This window comes from Dama dama, chromosome 16 (assembly GCF_033118175.1).
Source record: "Dama dama isolate Ldn47 chromosome 16, ASM3311817v1, whole genome shotgun sequence".
Lineage (NCBI taxonomy): Eukaryota > Metazoa > Chordata > Mammalia > Artiodactyla > Cervidae > Dama > Dama dama.
This window is the reverse complement of record NC_083696.1, coordinates 29,140,543-29,158,900: the sequence shown is the minus strand read 5'-3', so window position 1 is coordinate 29,158,900 and position 18,358 is coordinate 29,140,543. Positions and strand designations below refer to the sequence as shown.

Sequence of the window (18,358 nt, the reverse complement as noted above, 5' to 3'; positions counted from 1 at the left end):
ACACAAAGATAAATAAGACAAAAATTCTGTTCTCAAGGAAAAGACACAGCCAGAAACAAATTACAGTTTAGGCTGATAAATGTAGTAATAAAAGCAGGCCAGAGTTCCAGAGTGGCTCAGAGGTCAGAGGGAACATGCAGTTGGGGGTACACATGGGGGTGGGGAGGGTCGTCAAAAAAGGTTTCTTGGGAGATGGAGAAGACAAAAAAGGATTTTGGGGAAGCCAGGAAGGATGTGCGGAGGAAATTCAATAGGTGGTGTCTGAGTTTAGGAGCTATGAAGCACTGCTAAGTTTAAAATTCTGTTCGAGTAAGAGAAAGGGGCAGGAGTGATGGGAAGTCCGGGAGCTAAGTTACACTGGATCCATTTGATTCCTGCTGCAACCAGGAGGCAGACATTAGTGCTGCTGTCATCCCTGTTACCTAATAAGCCAGTGGTGCAGAGGAAGGTCACCTACTGAGGTTCCCATCAGACTCAGGCTTGATGTGTCTGTCTCAGGGGACAGACATGGTGACGGGGGGCGGGGGGGGGGGGGGGGGGGGGCGGGGGGAAGGTAGGATTCCTGACCAATCAGAACAGAGGGGAGAATGGGTCTGATTCTCAAGGGTTTTCCAGGAAACCTCAGCCTTGGGGGTTGGATCCTTTGAGCTTCTCTTTTTATTACAGTCATGCTTAGAATTCAGGAGTACAATACAATAAGAATCTCTGGGCTTCTCATTTTGAATAAAAGTTCCTGGGGATGGGAGCAGAGACTGTGAAAAAGTTCATATACACGAACATGTATACAGGTGGCCCAGATGATGTGGCCAGAACAACAGTGATGCTTCTGCAGTGGCTGGGAGATACATCTGATACCAGCCTCATCCATCCAAGAAATTTGATGGGCATCTTGCTTAGTCTCTTTGTGGTGGAAATGGAACAATGAAAGAAGAAACCCAAGGTAGCCTCCCATCTCAACTTATTGTCCAACAGCTTATTAAATACACAAGTAGGGTATTTTCTGACGAGAAAGTAGTAGAACTCCAATATCCTCTAAAGAGCACTGAAATGGTAAAAACAAACAGCAAGAATTTTTCAATAAGAGAACTGTCACCACTAGAGCATAGAGCAGTTTAAGAAATTTTAGGTAAATGTGAAAAGCTGATGGTGATGATTTTATACCATCAATCAATTCTAATTGCTGTGCTTAAACGAAATGTCCCATTCCCCTGCAAAGCATCTATGGTGGCCCCACTGAGACACTTGCAGAGCAGAGAGGAACTGGCCTGCCTAGAGGGGCTCTCATCTAAACCCTCTTACCATCTGGAACAATAAGACATCCTGTTTCAGGAGTTTTCATTGAAGAAAAAATACCATTCAGTTACCAGCAAAACCCTGGTGCATGGCATTGGTTCTCAAAGAATTATAGACAGTGCCACTGCTTTCTGGTATAGAGGTGGCATTTGGACAGATGGTGAAGACTGACAAGGAGGTTTCTTTGGGGAAAAAAATCTATTTATTTTGACAAGGTTACAAAATTGAAAAAGCTTGACAGGGAAAAATTCTAATGTAGGTTTATTACTGGACAGAAATGTTTTGGATATATCCCTTTAGATGCTTAAACTATAGCATCCTGAAAATACAAGTGCAAATGAATAACCAAAGTTTCAACTTAACATGGTAACTAAAGGAAAGAGAAATTATATAATGGTCAATTTCAAATGTCAGCACGTTTTAAAGGGAACCAAGCATAAAATTTCTGATGGCTACTGCAAAAATCATGGCATGCTTTTTTTCCTTACATTTTCCATCCTTTTTTAAAAAAAAAAAAAAAAAAACAGAATGAACCAGTATCACAGGAGGCCTTTTTGTAATAAATGAGGATTCCTAGAAGCTGTAGATGCAATTTTCTAGATACTCCAGTACCCTGGAATAGAAGTGCAAAACCAAGCATTCAATTCATCTCAGTAAGGTGCTTACCTTAGGAGAACTTAGCGAACTGGATTTTCTAAAAGGCGTAAGGAAAACTCATGTAGTTTTTCAGACCACCACACCATAGGATATCATTAAAGGAGAGTATGCCTTGATGAATCATCAGTTTGTACTGAGAGAACAGGAGAAATGAGAGAGAGGGACAAGAAGAAAAGAAGGAGTGTGAGGCAGCCAGAACAGAGGGAAAAGGCAGGCAGAGAGGGACAGAGGCAAGAGGGAGGGGCCCACTGTTCAAAGACTCTAGAACAATCTCTCAGTGCCAGAATCCACTGTATACAGGACAAGAGCAGGCTGTCAACGGGTGTTGCACACATGCATGCCTTTGCAAAAGGCATCCTACAACTTCAGCTGTACCAAAAAAAATTAATAGTTAGTGGGCATCTGTTATTTACCTTTCGTATTACTGAGCAGTTAGATATATTTTTATTTTCCTTGAACTCTGGTCCCACTTTCAGATTTAACTTTGTTCATTTATTCACTCACTACTTCTATTTTTTATATATTTATAATAAAAATGAAAAGAACCTTTTTAAGTTATTTCTCTTTTGGGGGTTCTGGTGGTTATAATGACGGGTACAAAATTTTATACCAAGTATTAAACAAGTGTAGTGTCCACATCTAGTAAGATCACTAGTTGCTTAGGCCTATATAGGTTAGTGAAACAAGATTCGTATCTGAAGGCTAAAAAAGAGCTGAGTGTGTTAATAAAAATATAAATAGCAACCTAATCTATGATTTGTCAATTTCTTCTCCTGGTCACAATCCTTAGAACCTTTTGGTGATTAAAAGGAGCAAAACAGCATGAATAAAGCTGGACGGACATAACAAGAGTTTAAAAAGTGGCAACAAAATATTTCCTTTAAAAACCTGGCCGTCTCATGAGTTACTATTGCATTGTAAGAGACAGAGAGAAAGGAAAGTCACTGCTTCTTTAATCTTTCTTGGACAACAGTTGAAGCTTTAAAATTTGAATTTAACTCACAAAACCTCAATAATATCCTTGAGGAAGACCATGTCACAGACTGGTCAAGTAGCCTTCTTTATCTGCTGTGTTGACCAATTTTAGGATATCCCATGAGTTTCGAGCAGCTGAAGAGCAATGCCCATACCATAGCTGCATCCCCAGTTGAGGGAACTCTTCATTCTTACAACTCAGCTGGCTCCCTGGCAAAACATGTCAGAGGCCTCTAGGTGTGAAAGGGCCTGGTTTGGAAGGAGCAGAACCAAGTGGGACAAACTCGCATAAGAAAGGGAGAGGAATTCTGAGTTTTGGGGGGCAGCTTGAGAATGGGGTAGGAAACCAAAAGGAAAGAGAAGAGGGACCAGGAGAGACTGGAGGGTGAACCAAGGAAGGAAAAGTGGCAAACCAGAGACCAGGGAACTCCGCCAGGCAGAGACTGGCCAACATGTCCTCACCCGGTGAAGTACCTCAGGCTTACTTTTATGTTCTCGTCTAGCCTGGGCTACCCTGCAACCTCATCCCATGTCAGCGAGTCTGCTTTGTGCACTGGCTTTGTGTTGGGGGCTGCTTTAGGGAACTCAGGGCTTTCCTGGTGGCTCAGAAGGTAAAGAATCTGCCCGCAATGCAGGGGACCCGGGTTCAATCCCTGGGTCAGGAAGATCCCCTGGAGGAGAGCATGGCTACTCACTCCAGTATTCTTGCCTGGAGAATCCCATGGACAGAGGAGCCTGGCGGGCTACAGTCCATGGGGTCACAAAGAGTCAGACACGACTTAGTGACTAATGCTTTCTCCACTTTCATTCAGGGAAATCAAGAGAGGGTGGCCAGCAGGGGAGGGCAGTCGAGCACAGAATTTAGAAGCAGGGGTGATTAAGAACTGGTTGCTCCAGGGACCAATCCAAGGACTCCTGCACATCTGAAGCAGCGGCTTCTAGGCATCCCACAGAGTGGCCCTGTACCATTTTAGTTTAACTCTAAAGAAAAGGGCAACTCCCTAAGGCAATAGGTTATGAGGATGCCCAGGCCTCAGGGCTTTGGAACTATAGGGCTTGAAAGGAAAGAAAGAACCCTAGAACTTTGCCTCAAAGGGAGTGCCAGCGTTGCTTAAAGAAGCATCCACCCCAGAAGAGAGAGCCCCGAACGCTGGCCTGCTTCTTTACTTCATGGTGGTAGGACCGTAAGCACATCAGTGGAGAAAAGGAGACCTAGGAGGCTCACTGTGAGCACAGTGCTCGTAGCCCCGGTCCCTGGAGACGCACCTGCAGGGAGAATGCCCGCAGAGCGGGAATTGGGATCAAAGCGGCCATGAAGAAGGCTGTGACGTTGCTGATGGAGGTGAGGGCCACGCTGGCTCCCGTGCGCTTGAGGCACTCCCCGGTCCTGTCCTGAGAAAGAGAAACCACAGTGCTGGGAGCTGCGAGGTGGGGCCTCAGACCACATGTTGTCTGAACAATGAACAATTCAAGTCAGTGGCAAAACAAGAGAACCAGTATTTTACAATGCTTATGTGAGGAGACATCTCTGCCTTTCTCTCTAACACCAACACTGAAAACCTATCTGTAGGCGTGTTGCTCATGGTCATTTCGACCCAAAGCACAACGCTGCAAGATAACGATTTAAGTAAAATTTTAATATGATTAAAAAAGGGGCAAGGAGAAATGAGAATGAGGTGACCAAGAAACTCACAGAAACAAATGTGCACTTTGGAACAAGTGTCCTAAGATTCTTCTAACTTACTTATTTACAGTCAGCAATGTATCTTCTGACTTGCGACTGAAATAGTTACTGGGCCAGATTGAGAAAAGGGAAAGGACAAACACTCAAGGAACACAGAGGGACTTCTGCTTTCCTCAAAGCTTTCTTCTTTTGTTTTTCTATTACCTCAAAGGGAATTCTTTTATTCTGTCCTGTTTCACTAAATGCATGCGCCAGAAGAAAGACATCATCCACACCAACGCCAAGAGCAAGAAATGGCAAAACCTGTAGTGGAGACACAGCACAGTGACATTAGACAAATGCGGTCCAATCCTGGGAATCCTAAAGTTATTTAAAACATTGCCACCAGCACCCCTAGTAGTTACCCAAAGGACAGCTTCCATGCACTCATGTGAAAAATGTACTTTTATCTGGTAGTTAAATCCTCATATGTAGAAGTTGTAGCTCACAGCAGATCTTGTACATTACTATTTCTAAGTTTCATGTACAATAATTTTTTAAGTTAATAAATGAAAAGGAATCTAACTCATTTAAAGCAGTGGTTCTCAGCGCGTGAGCCCTAGACCAGCAGTGATAGGAGCTGGCTAGCCGCCCCTACCCTAGATGGGCTGCATTAGAGACTCTGGCGATGGGGCCCAGCAGTCAGGTTGCACAAGCCCTCCAGGTGATGCTAATGAACATTCAAGGTTAAGACCCACTGCTCGAATACACGATACAAATTTCACTGATAAGTGAGGCATCCCTGACTAATCAACAAGCCCATTCAGACCTGCCCACTGTCAAGTGGTCCATTTAGAGACAGCACTCTGAGGAATGGGGCATCCAAGCGGAAAAAGACGGGAAGACCCTTTAGGTGACACGGACACGCAGGAGGCCAACGAGGCCGAGCCTGGAGAGGAGGGGAGTTTGTCAACGAACAGCGGACGGATGGCTCCTTTAGTACCTGAGTTGTTGCAGCATTAAAGGAAATCCCGATCAATGAGCACAGGCCCAATCCTGCAGCCACTGACAGTGCAACCAACAGGACGCCAGCCAGCCCCACGGCACCCTGGGACTTGGAGCAGTCCCAGCGCAGCATGGTTAAACAGGCATAGGCAAGCTGCAAGCAGAACAGTTGGGGCAGGGGTTGGGGAGGGAGGTGAAGGAATGAAGGGGAATTGGAGGAGGGGGGAGGGAGGGGGAGACACAAAACAAAAGCCAAACATTAGAATGTGTAAAGATTCTAATGTTTTCCCCCACCCGTCACCCCAAATCAAAAGGTAGAACTTATTAAATCCCAACAACAACAAAAATTTACATTACAGACATCACACGAAATGATACAAGTCAAAGATGGGCAAACTGCAAACGGTAATAAATGCTTTACATGACCACTTTTTAAACCGTTATGAAGCCGAGCTCTCACTGTCTTGGATGCACGTGTGTGTTAAGAGCAGTTAAGAAGCAGGGGCAGTCATGAAAAGGTAAAAACTGAAAAACAAAACCAACCCCCTCCTCTCCCGGAAGAAGTGAATTGACTATTACCATCAGCAAATAGCCACTGGCCACTCGGATGACGCTGACATCAGAGAAGGACTTGAGGATGTCATCCAGAGTCGTCGTGGTAAAGGAAAGGACCTTCTGAGTGGAGTTCTGAGCAACACTCTGATGAACCACCTGTGGTCACAACGCAAGGATAAATTCCCAGATGGGACTCGAGCTGCGGTGAGCTTCAAGAGCACAGACTTCTAGTGGCATGTCCCCTTTGCCTAACCCCCACTACTTCTGGATGCCTTAAAAACAGTTCGACATGATTGGTATTTGCACTTGGATTAACATGAAACCACCTGGGCGCAGGACAGTGAAGGCTATTGCTGATCAAGTGAGAATGTGGAGCTGCCGTAAGCTGGTGAGCCTGTGTAACTGAAGTTCACTCTGAGAGCTCTATTTACTCTGCGTCTAAGACTGCTATTCTCCTCTCCGTAACTCTACAACTGATCTGCGGGTCCATCAGTTCCCCCCTAATCCAAAACAACTCATTCTTATGGGCACTCCTCCTCCCCGCTTTCATTTGCTGGCCACTTTTAAAAGGTCACATGCAGCTCAGCGGAGGTCACTGCTTGGGAAACAAAGGCCAGCTCCTGTCACATGACCTAACCAAGGGGACTGCAGCTGTGAACAGATTCTATGCCTTGCTAATGTTTTCCAGACACCTTTTCTTGCTAACCAAGTGTTTTTTTAAACTCTGTTATGCCTCAGCTCTGGGGTTCACAACTGGTTCCTCACAATGTTTCAGGGCATTGGAGTTAGAATTAGCATCACTCAGGAAGATTTTCAGTAGAAAGAAAAGGAAAAAGCTCCCATCCCACCAGATTCCCAGAATTACAACCTACTATGAAAATAAATGTGAATGCAAACAATGCTTTAAAAACATGAAAATGAAGTACTTAGTAACTAAGGGGTCTATACTGAGATTCAAAGGGCATCAGAACACCAGCTGTTTACCTCCACGTACGTCCTCTGCCAGGCCTCCAGGATGGCTGCTGCCTTGTCCTCGTTCCAGTTGATGTGCGAGACATACTCATAACCCTTGAAGTGTTCATACATTTGCTTGGGAGTCATTAACTGAAACATGGTCTGCAGAGCATGGGCACTGTGATGGGGTGGAAAAGCCACAACATGAGCATCCCCGGGGAGCAGCTCTCACTGTGCAAAATCCCCACCCAGCACCCTTGACTCACCGCAGCCATTCTGTCCTACGTGAGCACATGTTTCCATTAAAATGGGACCTGGATGGTTATTTTATTTAATAGATCGATGTACCATATTAAAGGTGTAACCTTACAAACCTTTTACAGATATACCCCCAAATTAAATTAATAGGCAATTTCCTTTCTCAGTTTCTATCCAACGAAACAGGAAGGGTAGGGGAGTAGATAGCTTGACCAGATATGCTGGGCTCAGCGTTGCATGCTTGCTTGTGCAGAAATCCCAGACGACGGCTCTCTCGAGGGAGAAATCTCAGACAGAGTGCCTGACACTTGACGGAGCGGAGTCCACAAGTGCACAGAGGATAATTCTCATTTAGCCGTCAGTTGTTGGTCTTTCCTTTTAACAGTCTGTGACAGAGTTCAGCTCGTATCACTTAACTCCACATGGTATGACCAATCCCTCTTGCCTACTTTATATTTGCCCCAATTTTCTACGCAGTAGGTAGATCTTCTAAAACTCTACAATCACTCACTATGGTCTTGATGAACATAATAGACCTGTTTTTGCAAAGTTCCCCAGAAGGTGATTTTTGAGCTGGTCTGGTCACTAATATTTTCTAATATTCTATTACACCAGACAGCTAACTAGGATAACAGTTAAGTATTAACACAAACACACTTGCAGATATCAGAAGAGACGTGGTTTCTGAGGAGAGGACAGAGAAGAGAGGGCTTGGATTTTCCACGTCCTGGATTACCTGACAAGCTTCCCGGTGCTGTTCTTGACTGTGCCACCCACAATTAGTTCCTCCTGCCAGTGCATATACTTTCTGGATAATCCATGACACCCACCATTCAAAACAAGGGCCATATCAAGAGGCTAAAATAAAAAGACAGCCACATAATTACAGGAATTAGTAGGCAGGTCACATGCCTTGTTAAAATCCAGTGCATTAAGGGCTTGTTTGTTTCAGTGAGAACATTAATAACAAGGCTAATGAGAGGCGTATGGCAAATCTTACAGCAAAATTTTAGCTCTTTAAACAAACTTAATTCCACAGACCAAAAAAGTTGAGAGCAAAATCTTAAAAACAAAGAGAACTAAAAATGGGGGCAAATATCAAGTTTTTCTCCCTTCTTCTCTTGAAGAGAATGCAATGGCTGTACTTACTTTGGTTGCATTTTTGTTGGGGGCTGTGGCGGGACAGTCTGGATCAGCTGGATTGAGGCAGGGCCGGTCCATGTAACCATGACCAACTTCAGCCTTATTCAGCATTTCCTCCCAGCTGTCCACTTGATAGTTTATTTTCTTTAACTCTTCTAGGAATTCCAAAGGGTCAAAGTTTGTCCACTGCAAAGGAGGCTTACCTCTGTGAAAGAAATTAGGAGGTGAGACAATGAAAAAGAGGTTTCTAAGCCCTGAGTAAAATAACCAGACTGAATCCAGGTTGCATCTGGATTGTACGATGCTTTGGGGGATACAGCTATAACTCTGGGACCCTGGAACAAAAATGAAATGCTCCTTGTCAGTATGCTGCTGTGCTGAGTCACTCAGTCGTGTCCAACTCTTTGTGACGCTGTGGACTGCAGCCCTCCAGGCTCCTTTGTCTTTGGGGATTCTCCAGGCAAGAATCCTGGAGTGGGTTGCCATGCCCTCCTCCAGGGGATCTTCCCAAGCCAGGGATGGAACCCAGGTATCTCGCACTGCAGGCAGATTCTTTATGGTCGGAGGCACCAGGGAAGCCCAAGAATACTGGAGTAGGTAGCCTCTCCCTTCTCCAGGGGATCTTCCCAACCCAGGAATTGAGCCGGGTCTCCTGCATTGCAGGTGGATGCTTTACCAGCTAAGCTACCAGGGAATCTTCCTTTCCAGTATGCCTATATGCAAGCCTATATCAGGAAAATAACTCATGAACGGACATGGCAAACAGAAAACTTATAAATTAATAAAGACATTAAAGAATCTTTACTTGCTTATACAGGGTATTTAATACCTAAAAACAAAATTAGCCAAATGGGTGCTCCTAAGCAGAAGACTGAGACCCAAAATTAAGGGGATAGGGAAGGTGGGGAGGAAATCACAAAGTCAAATTAGCACTTGCCAGCCTAATAAATGCTTTGTGTAAATGTCATCAATAAAAATATTTGATCTCCATTACCTTTAATAATCCCATACTTATGAGTGCTCTCTGACAGCCCAGCAGTCAACCCCACAAGACCCCTGCTGCCTCTGCCATCACCGCCATGAAGGACACTTCCCTCCACACTCACTTTTGAATTTGTGCTGTTGACAGACCAGAAAGGCTTTTGGCTGCCTGTTATGTGGTTCAAACCACACTGTAGCTGCTCAACCAGGCTGAAGTCATTATTCAGAATCTCCCAACCAGAAAACATAAAACCCCTTATTTCCCATCTAAAACTGTACACTGAAGGTCAGGGTATGGCCACTGCAAATTGCTTTTGCAGATATGTGCAAGCTAGAAGAGAAACAATAACCCAAGCACTAACTCTTGCATAATTAACTGAAAATGTCTACATTAATTAACAATTATTCCTTAAATGATGTCCTATACATAATATTCAACTGCTAAACTGTGAAGCCTCCCTTACCATGGCCTTCAAAGATAGTAGGTTTCTCTCTTAAATGTCATTAATGTGATCCAAAGAAAGGTTAGCATTTCACTTAACAGGAAGATCTTAACCTTAGCATGTACCCACTAATAAATTCTCTCCTTAAAAAATAAGCTAAACCTACGTAAATGCTAGGTCTGCAAAACTGCAAACATTTTAAAGAGTTAAAAATCACACTCTGAAATAATTTGCATTTTATTTGCATATAAATAGGCTGGTAAAAGTGAATGAAATTTAATGATGCCTACAGAACTTTTTTTGAAAAGAGGAAAAACATTCTGCCCTCTCCCCCAGCTATTCACTTAAAATATGCACATGGAATTTCAATGTTTTTATTTTTTATTCAAAACTAAAATAGAATAAACAATGATAAAGTAACATCAGAAAGATTCTAGAGTTTAGAAATCACAAAGATCAGAAAATAAGATCACACACTTACAGTAGGTATGCTGTCCCAGACTGTAACTTCGCCCCTTCCCAGAAGCAGTCCAAAGGTGTAATAATTAAACAAGGGTAAAGATACTCTATTATCTGTCAAAGTTGAAAAGAACAGGCCATGCATTATGCTAATGTATACTACTGGGCTATTTGAGAATTTTTTGCAAACAAAAAGAAAATATATACCTGATCCATGTAACCTGTTTCTGTGATAAGTTCTCCAGATTTATAACACAAATGTTCCAATTTCCACTGCCTATAAAATAAAAAAGAGACAAATATTTCTTGTAATAAAGGAAATCTGTGCAAAATCAGAACTACAGAACATACAGAAAGAATTCCAATTTTGATCACTTTTCAGTATTTGTCAAAATGAGCAGAGCTTTGCCAAACAGATTCAACAAGCTTACTTTAATGAATAGATAATACACAACTGTAATTAACATGTGGGGTGTTTATGTAAATGAATGCTACCAAAGTACTTGAAAAGTCTTGTTTTCTTAAGTGTTCTCCCAATAATCTTGTTTACACCATTAACCTGCTTTTCCACATACATCAAACAACTTTCGGGCAGATAATTCAGAGTTGAATTATCAGAAATTCAAAATAGGTGGGGACTAAATTAGTGAGGTTCACCGACTAGCTGAGCAAGCTCCGGGAGTAGATGATGGACAGGGAAGCCTGTCGTGCTGCAGTCCATGGGGTCGCAGAGAGTCGGACACAACTGAGCGACTGAACTGAACTGATAATGTACTAACATATACTGAAGTGGAGAAAATATTACTTTCTTACTGGTAGGTAATGTCCTTATTAACAGTGTTCAAAATGAATGTTTCTGCTCTTAACCATAAATGTAAACAATATTTCCAGGTAGACTGGTTTCCCACTTTACATTCGTCTATTCTTGTCCTATAGAAATTATATTAAATACCCTGATCAACAATTACCTCTATTAACTATCATCTGCCTATTATTATAGAGTTTTGTTATCCCTAAAAGAGTGCTAAACAAACCCAGACCTTCTACCCAAGTGTATTAGGGAAAGAAGTCCAATTTGAAAGAAGAGAAAACTAGGATAGGGTAGGGATGAGAACTCCAAGTAAAGAAAAACAGATACAAAACTCTGTCCAGACTGCTCTGTTTCACTGGGCTCCTTTTTCTCTCTTGTATCAGTTACCCAAAAGGACATTCTGGACTCTGCCCTCTTCCTTATGGAAACTTCCCATATATTCCAGTGCCACGTATCTCAGTGGCCCGCTGAAATGCCACCTTTCTGCTAAGCTTTCTTTGATCAGTCCCATTGAAAGTGACCCCTTTCTCTTGAACCCCAGAACAGTGCTCTCCTTGTTGGCATGAGCACCTGTAGGCGGGACTGCCTGAGTTTGCATCGTATCTGCTTCTCTGCATTGTCTATCCTCTGCCTAAATACAGGCTGTCAGCTCCTGAGAGGGCCCAACTCACCCAACCATCCATCCACCCACCACTCATCCATCTATACATATACTTACATTTTAATTCCATATAGCACAACACATAAAATCGAGCACTAGTAGGTTCTCAACATCACTTATCAACTAACTCTTACTTACACTTGCTTGAGAAGGGCATGGCTAATGTTTCAGAAGATCCACTGGGCTTAGAGTCAGAAGAAAGGGTCTGAAGCCCGGCACTACTATTTGATAACTATTTGAACTCAGACAAATGCTTTAATTAATCAAATTCTAGTTTTTTCACCTAAAAAAAATGAAATGGGTTGAATGAGGTATTCTTTAAAGTTCAGGTCAACGCATAAAAGTTCTCTGGTTCCACTGTTGTGTAAGATGGTAATTTCATTGTACAGATGCTCCCACCTTCTCCTTAAGAGTGTAAGGGACAAGCCCTAAGGCAGGGTCCCATTTTGTTAGGAATGCATTGGGCATGCTTACAGCAGCCCTGGGACACCCATTTCCAGGTTCTTTATGGGCCTCCACTTGCACATTCTGCAAAACTGCACTGGGTGATCGCTTCCCCGACAGCACTGCTTACAGACTGAGAGGGCTGTGCTGGGAAGAGTGAAGATGGGATCTCAGGTTGGAGGTTACAGTAGGAGGAGGGACAAGTACAGATTTTGGTTTTACTTTCTACCCTTCATTCTCTCTGGACAATGAATATATCTACCCTGCTGCCTCCTCTTCTCTTCTATGAAATACAGTACTTGCCAAGCACTCACTTTAGAGGTGTTTGATGATGGGGGTGGGGTGGGGGGAGGATAAAGTTAGGTAAATGCCAACCCAGTGGTATTTTTAGTTCTAGGAGAAGATTCGGTTTAAATTCAGCAATCCAAGCAGTCAGTCAGTCAAGCAACTCCAAGTGCCTGCTCTGATCTAAGTGCTGAGGTACGAGAATGGATAACATGTGGTCCGTACACTCTGATCTAAGTGTTGGGGGACAAGAATGGATAGGATGTAATCCCTACACTCTGTTTAGATAGGTAAGAAGACTAGTGGTTTCATTCCAGAACTCTTCCTATGCTTCTACTACATCCACAGCATTGCTAAATCAGCTACGAAGTTGAAGGGTAGTATTTTGCAAAGGTGTGTTAATCCACCTTATTCTGCCTACCTGTCCCCAGGAATTCATCACAGTAGTTCAAACTATTTTTTTGTTGTTGCTTTTGGTAACACACACCAACTGTTAGCATCTGTACTATATACAAAGTAATGAGAAGTAACTTCTTTCTTATTCTTTGTGAATTGACGAAAATGTAACTGGTCCAGAAATGTCTAAAATAGTGAAACATCTTTGGAATGGGTAGGCAGCCACCCAAATGGCTGTTTGAAGGACCATACTTATTTGGGTAGAGTGCCAAGATACTTACTGAAAATACATTGTAAAGTAATGTAATTCATATGTTACTAAACTCTAGAGACGAATCAAGACTTTAAAAATCGTTGCACTGGAAAACTACCTGAACTAACTAACACTCCAGGTGTATTTCCAGAGCAACTTTTATTGACTAAAACAAAGGAGTCTAAAGCCAGCACGCTCTCCCCACCACCTTACCTGTTATACATATATACATGGACCCGGCTGGCCTGGAGTGCAGAGTCCAGGTGCTGTCGGAGCGCTTCTGTGGTCAGGACGTTAGCACCTTCTTCCTTGGGAGTCTGAATCATGAGTTGAGGATTAAACATAGCCTCTTCTCCAATCTTCTGGCGAGTATAATTTAATTCACGACTTACTCGTCCACCAACTGGTAAACACGTAGAGGTTTCAATTAGAACAGCAAAATCCCCAAATTCCCATTCCGTTATCTAACTAAAAGGAGCAGGGTACGTAATAAATGAGCTCTGATCATGAAAATGTATGGCTGATGTTAGAGGAGTAACACTCACTTTATTATGATTGGCAATGTTAACTCTACGAATAACAAACATATAAAAAATACTCACTAAACCTATTAACAATGGTCCTGCCTGTCACATACGCAAACCTAATGCATGCGTGCTCTGTGCACCTTCTAACTAATGCACCATATGTATAAGGGGGAGGGGAAGGAAAACTTGAGACACCTTCTCCTTGCAGACTAGACCAAATACCCCTGTTACAATTTCTTTCACTTGTATAAACAATGTGGCCCTGCAGTGCATTTCAAGATAAATGGCTTCAATTTACACTCTTCTCCTAAATAATCTGGCAAAGGTAACAAGGAAATGTTTCTCCTTGTTGGAAAAAGAAATAAGGAAAGGTGGCAAATGTGTATTTAGCACAAAACTTGCCAGGAGAAAATAAATAATGTGATTCATGTCAGATGCACAAGGGGAAATCCCACTTGAGAGGAACCACATGGATCCGCCGTGGCTGTCCTGGGAGGCCCTGGAACCTGCTCTCTCAGACTCACGTGTTCAGCATCCAGAAAGCATTGTCAGGTTCTGAGTCACCTGGGGATGGGCTGCCTGTGTTCTGGAAGCTTCCCTAGTAAGTCTGAACCCCCAACCCCAGAATCTCCAGCAGGCAGCCACGGCTAGGCATGAGAAAAGCCAGCACAACAAAGCACAAGTCATGCTGTTACTAAGAACTACTTGTCTTCTTCCTCAGGTCCTCGGTTATACTTCAATTGGGGCTTTAGAACATGCCAAGCTCAGGATGCTGCAACATATGGCAGGAAGGGAGTTTCACTTCCCGACGGGGCTGTGTGCGCAGATGGGCCATGGGCATGGATGGGTGCTGTGAGAAGAAGCTCTGAAGAGGCTGCTTTGATTCAACATGGGTAAGTAAGGGTTTTGACGGAAGGCCCACAGGGGCAGCAAACATAAGGGAATCCTGGAGCACCCACACACTCCAGTTCCTACAGGCACTGTAAGCTGAATGTTTACTGAAAAGCAGGCCTTCAGCTATCTTTCAGAAAGAACCCTCAGGGATCACCTCAGCTTTCCCACGAGGAGAAATTCCTTTTCTTCAAGTTTAGTATTCAAGGACATAAACATTTGGTTTGAGCAAGTAAATAAGTACTGGGAGCAGCGGGTTGTTTAGTTCTCTTGGCATATTTTATAAACAAGAGAGCAGGATAAAAAGCAAATAATGCCCTCATTAGGAAAACTAGTCCAGATTTGCAGACTGGCAGGGTCATCTGTGCAGGTTCACGCAGATGGCCAAGGCCACTGCAGAACTCTGTGAGGAGAGGCTGAACATACTGTGTGTGTCCGAGAGAGAAGAGGAAGGGGGAGGGGAGGTTAAGTGGGAAGGGGTGGTTGGGAGAAGAGAGGGGGAGAGAGAGGGAGGGGAAGAGACAGAGAAATGATCAGTTGGCTATAAAAACTAAACATCTAAATAGATGCTGCAGAAGACTTTGATAAATGCCCAGGGAATTATTGAGGCCCTAGCAATCAATGCAAAGTTAAAGACAGTAGGAAAACCTAGGAAACAACTTGCAATAGAGGAAGAATTTACATAACGCCCCAGGCCTTCTCAGGATGCTCCACTAAAGCTGCCTGCAGGCAGGGTCTGGCTCCTTCTGGCAGGAATCACTATGCATTATTTCAACCAATTAGCTAGTGAACTGAATTACACTCAATTCACGTTCTCCAGAGATAGAAAAGCTGTTTGAGGCCAAAAAAAAAAAAAAAAAAAAAGCCAATTACTAGTCCAGAGGTCACTTCTGAAAAGCCACAGAGTTGCACACCACGGAGCTCCAAACAGCCTTTTCGGAAAAAAAGCAAGCTCAGTCCCTTCCTTTTCTCTGGATATAAGACATCAATGCCCCACACATACCAATCATTTATATTTCCACCTGCCTCCTTAAACACTGGCATAGTACCTGATTTCTCATTCTGTTTACAAACTTGTAGTACTTGCTTTACCTTTACTGAAGCTTAAAATGTCAGGTGAGTTAAAACCATGAGGTAAAAAACAAACAACATCAAAGCAGGACCACAGACATTCCATGCCCCCCACCCCCAGCCCGGGCCAATAAGCTGCCTGTAACTATAACCAATAAGGCGATGACCTGAGGGGGAGTGCACACAAAAATAAAAAGCAAATGCAAGATTCATGCTGATAAAAACTTAAAACTCTTCTAGACCAAGCTTTTAATGAATCAATTAATTTATCACAGTGGGTTTCAGAAATGATGCCATATCCTACAAGATAGGAATTCTGTAACATCATCTTTTCAGAATTTTTAAGATGTATATTTAACACCTACATCTTAATAAAGGGGTATATTTGTCATATTTGTAGACTTAAAAACCTTTTTGCTCGTCCACCTCTTTGGTCTAGTGATAAATATGACTATTTTGCTAATGTGACAACCAGTTTCAACCAAGACTATTATCACAGGCAGATTTAGCAACTAGAGGTGAAGGGCTCTGAATTCTAAAATTTCCTCAACTGGCTATGCTATGTCCTACTTTTGAGTACTGTTAAGTTATTTTTCCATATTATGTGACCATATTTTACTTAATACTTCATCTTACACAAACAAATATGAAGGTTTTTGAAAAACTATTCAGTAACTTTTTAAAAAGTTTAGTTGATACCCACTTGCTTTGATAGTTGTACCATAAATCATTCAGCCAGTAAACACTTGAGGGGTTCAGTGCTATGTGCTACACACTGGGGCGTGTGGTGGCTAAGACAATTCCAAGAAGCTCGCTGGCCAGTGAAGCAGACAGGCAGTACCCAAGCAAACCAATGTGGTAGCTTCCTGGCGTTAACAAGTACCAAGGAGGAAATCAAGATGGTGATGCCCATGTGAGTTACTGGGTGGTGGAGAGCAGGTGAAAGGCCAATTTAGATGGAGTTGCCAGGGAAGACCTAGAAGGAAGAAATGCTGATGTTGACGTGGAAGAGCTGGGGGAACAGCATTCTGGCCAGAAGAACCAGCAACTGCAAAGTCCTCAGGTTTGCCTTGCCGCAGGGAGAGAAAGAAGGCTGGAATGGCTGGAGCTTGGTGAGACCATGACCTAATCACTCGCTTGGCTGCACTGGCAGACTTGAGCTCCTTCTCGGGTGAACCGGTGTCATAAACTGCACAGCACTCACATGGGCTTACATCAGTATCCAGCCAAGGCGCTCTGGAACAAGCTACCAGAAACAGAAACCCCTTTGGACAGGGTAGTTTTATGGACTTACTGACTTTTGCTCCTCTAGCAAATGCCTATCCTAAAATCACAGCTCAGTGATGGTTCCCGAGATGTTCCTTGTCTTACTATCTTTGTCAGCATGCACAAGTGTGAAGCTGTGGTCTCAGGAAGCCGTTTCAGGTGACTGAAATTACGGGTGTGGTATGGGGGAAAGGTTTTGCTCCCTTCTCTTTATCATTGTCAAGGTCAAAGTCCTTCATTATTACTTAAAAAAAATCTCATATTTGTGCAATACTGCATAGTCATTTTTGACTACTGAGCAGAATGACCCATAAGATCCATCATTTGTGATACAGATGTGGGGATACAATCATGTGAATGTGGTTATTACCATGTGGTGGTTTATGAGTGTTTACCTGCTTCCCTTTGGGGGGCTTTATCTCTATTTCTTAATCCTTCTACAAAGAACACATAAAATTAAGACTCCCATGCGGCTTTTTGAGAAAAATATGAAAGCTACTTGACAGGCACCTGAATTAAAAATAAACTCAATGCAATAATATTATGCACCTCTACCATAGTCTGAAGTCCTCTCATAATTTTTCCTTCTCCTAAACTCAACAGACAAAGCAACAAAATAACAATCGAACTTTTTGAACAAGACTCAGGAAAACTGATATTGAGGATCCTGGGACACAAAATAAAATTTATATGCCTGTGGTGCTTTCCATTTGCAAAGCCCTCCAACACTCATTATTTACTTATCTTTAAACATTCTGCTTACTGCTGTGCTATGCTTAGTTGCTCAGTCATGTCTGACTCTTTGCGACCCCATGGACTGTAGCCTGCCAGGCTCCTCTGTCCATGGGATTTCTCAGGCAAGAATGCTGGAGCAGGCTGCCATTTCTTCTCTGCTTAGTGCTACGTCCCCATCAAGCTGGAGCGGGGCAGATGGACAGATGATAGGAACAGAAATCAGAAGACCTGGATTCTGAGTCCCAGCTTTGCCACTCGAGGAGCTGAAGTTTGGGATATAGTTGAGTCTCAGTAACCTTCTCTGTAATGTGGGGTGAAAATGACACTACTAACCTCATAGGATGGTGTAAAGACTGACAATTAGGTGAAGTTTCCCAAACCCTTAACCAGGAGCTGAGCAGGCCTCCACTCATTAGTTTGTCTACTGAAGGGCATGTATTGTCACCCATCCTTTACAGAGCAGGAAACACAGCTACAGAGTTTGGGTGACTTGCCCAAGGTTCCCAGCTGACTGCAGAGGTGGAGTCAACCTTTAACCGACTGCCCTGCAACCCTCGGGGCTTCTGCGCACCAGGCGAGGATATGAATTCAGGAGTGCCCAGTTCCACATACCAGACCACCAACAGAGCTTT

The 18,358-nt window shown here is 43.2% G+C and overlaps 1 protein-coding gene across 7 annotated transcripts in view; it reads right to left on the bottom strand.

Moving 5' to 3' along the window:
- The window catches only part of PTCH1 (patched 1), a 69,255-nt gene that overhangs the window by 26,743 nt on the left and 24,154 nt on the right, over nucleotides 1-18,358 (bottom strand). For 5 of the 7 annotated variants that reach the window (XM_061163680.1, XM_061163676.1, XM_061163674.1 and 2 more), the window contains 10 exons: nucleotides 13,450-13,639; nucleotides 10,594-10,663; nucleotides 10,409-10,500; nucleotides 8,510-8,708; nucleotides 8,097-8,218; nucleotides 7,133-7,280; nucleotides 6,173-6,304; nucleotides 5,592-5,747; nucleotides 4,814-4,912; nucleotides 4,192-4,317 (listed from right to left, as the gene is read on the bottom strand). In XM_061163680.1, the coding sequence (XP_061019663.1) occupies nucleotides 4,192-4,317; nucleotides 4,814-4,912; nucleotides 5,592-5,747; nucleotides 6,173-6,304; nucleotides 7,133-7,280; nucleotides 8,097-8,218; nucleotides 8,510-8,708; nucleotides 10,409-10,500; nucleotides 10,594-10,663; nucleotides 13,450-13,639 (1,334 nt within the window). Of the gene's footprint in view, nucleotides 1-4,191; nucleotides 4,318-4,813; nucleotides 4,913-5,591; nucleotides 5,748-6,172; nucleotides 6,305-7,132; nucleotides 7,281-8,096; nucleotides 8,219-8,509; nucleotides 8,709-10,404; nucleotides 10,501-10,593; nucleotides 10,664-13,449; nucleotides 13,640-18,358 lie in introns of those variants that run through there. The other 2 variants (XM_061163675.1, XM_061163681.1) reach the window with 2 other exon arrangements.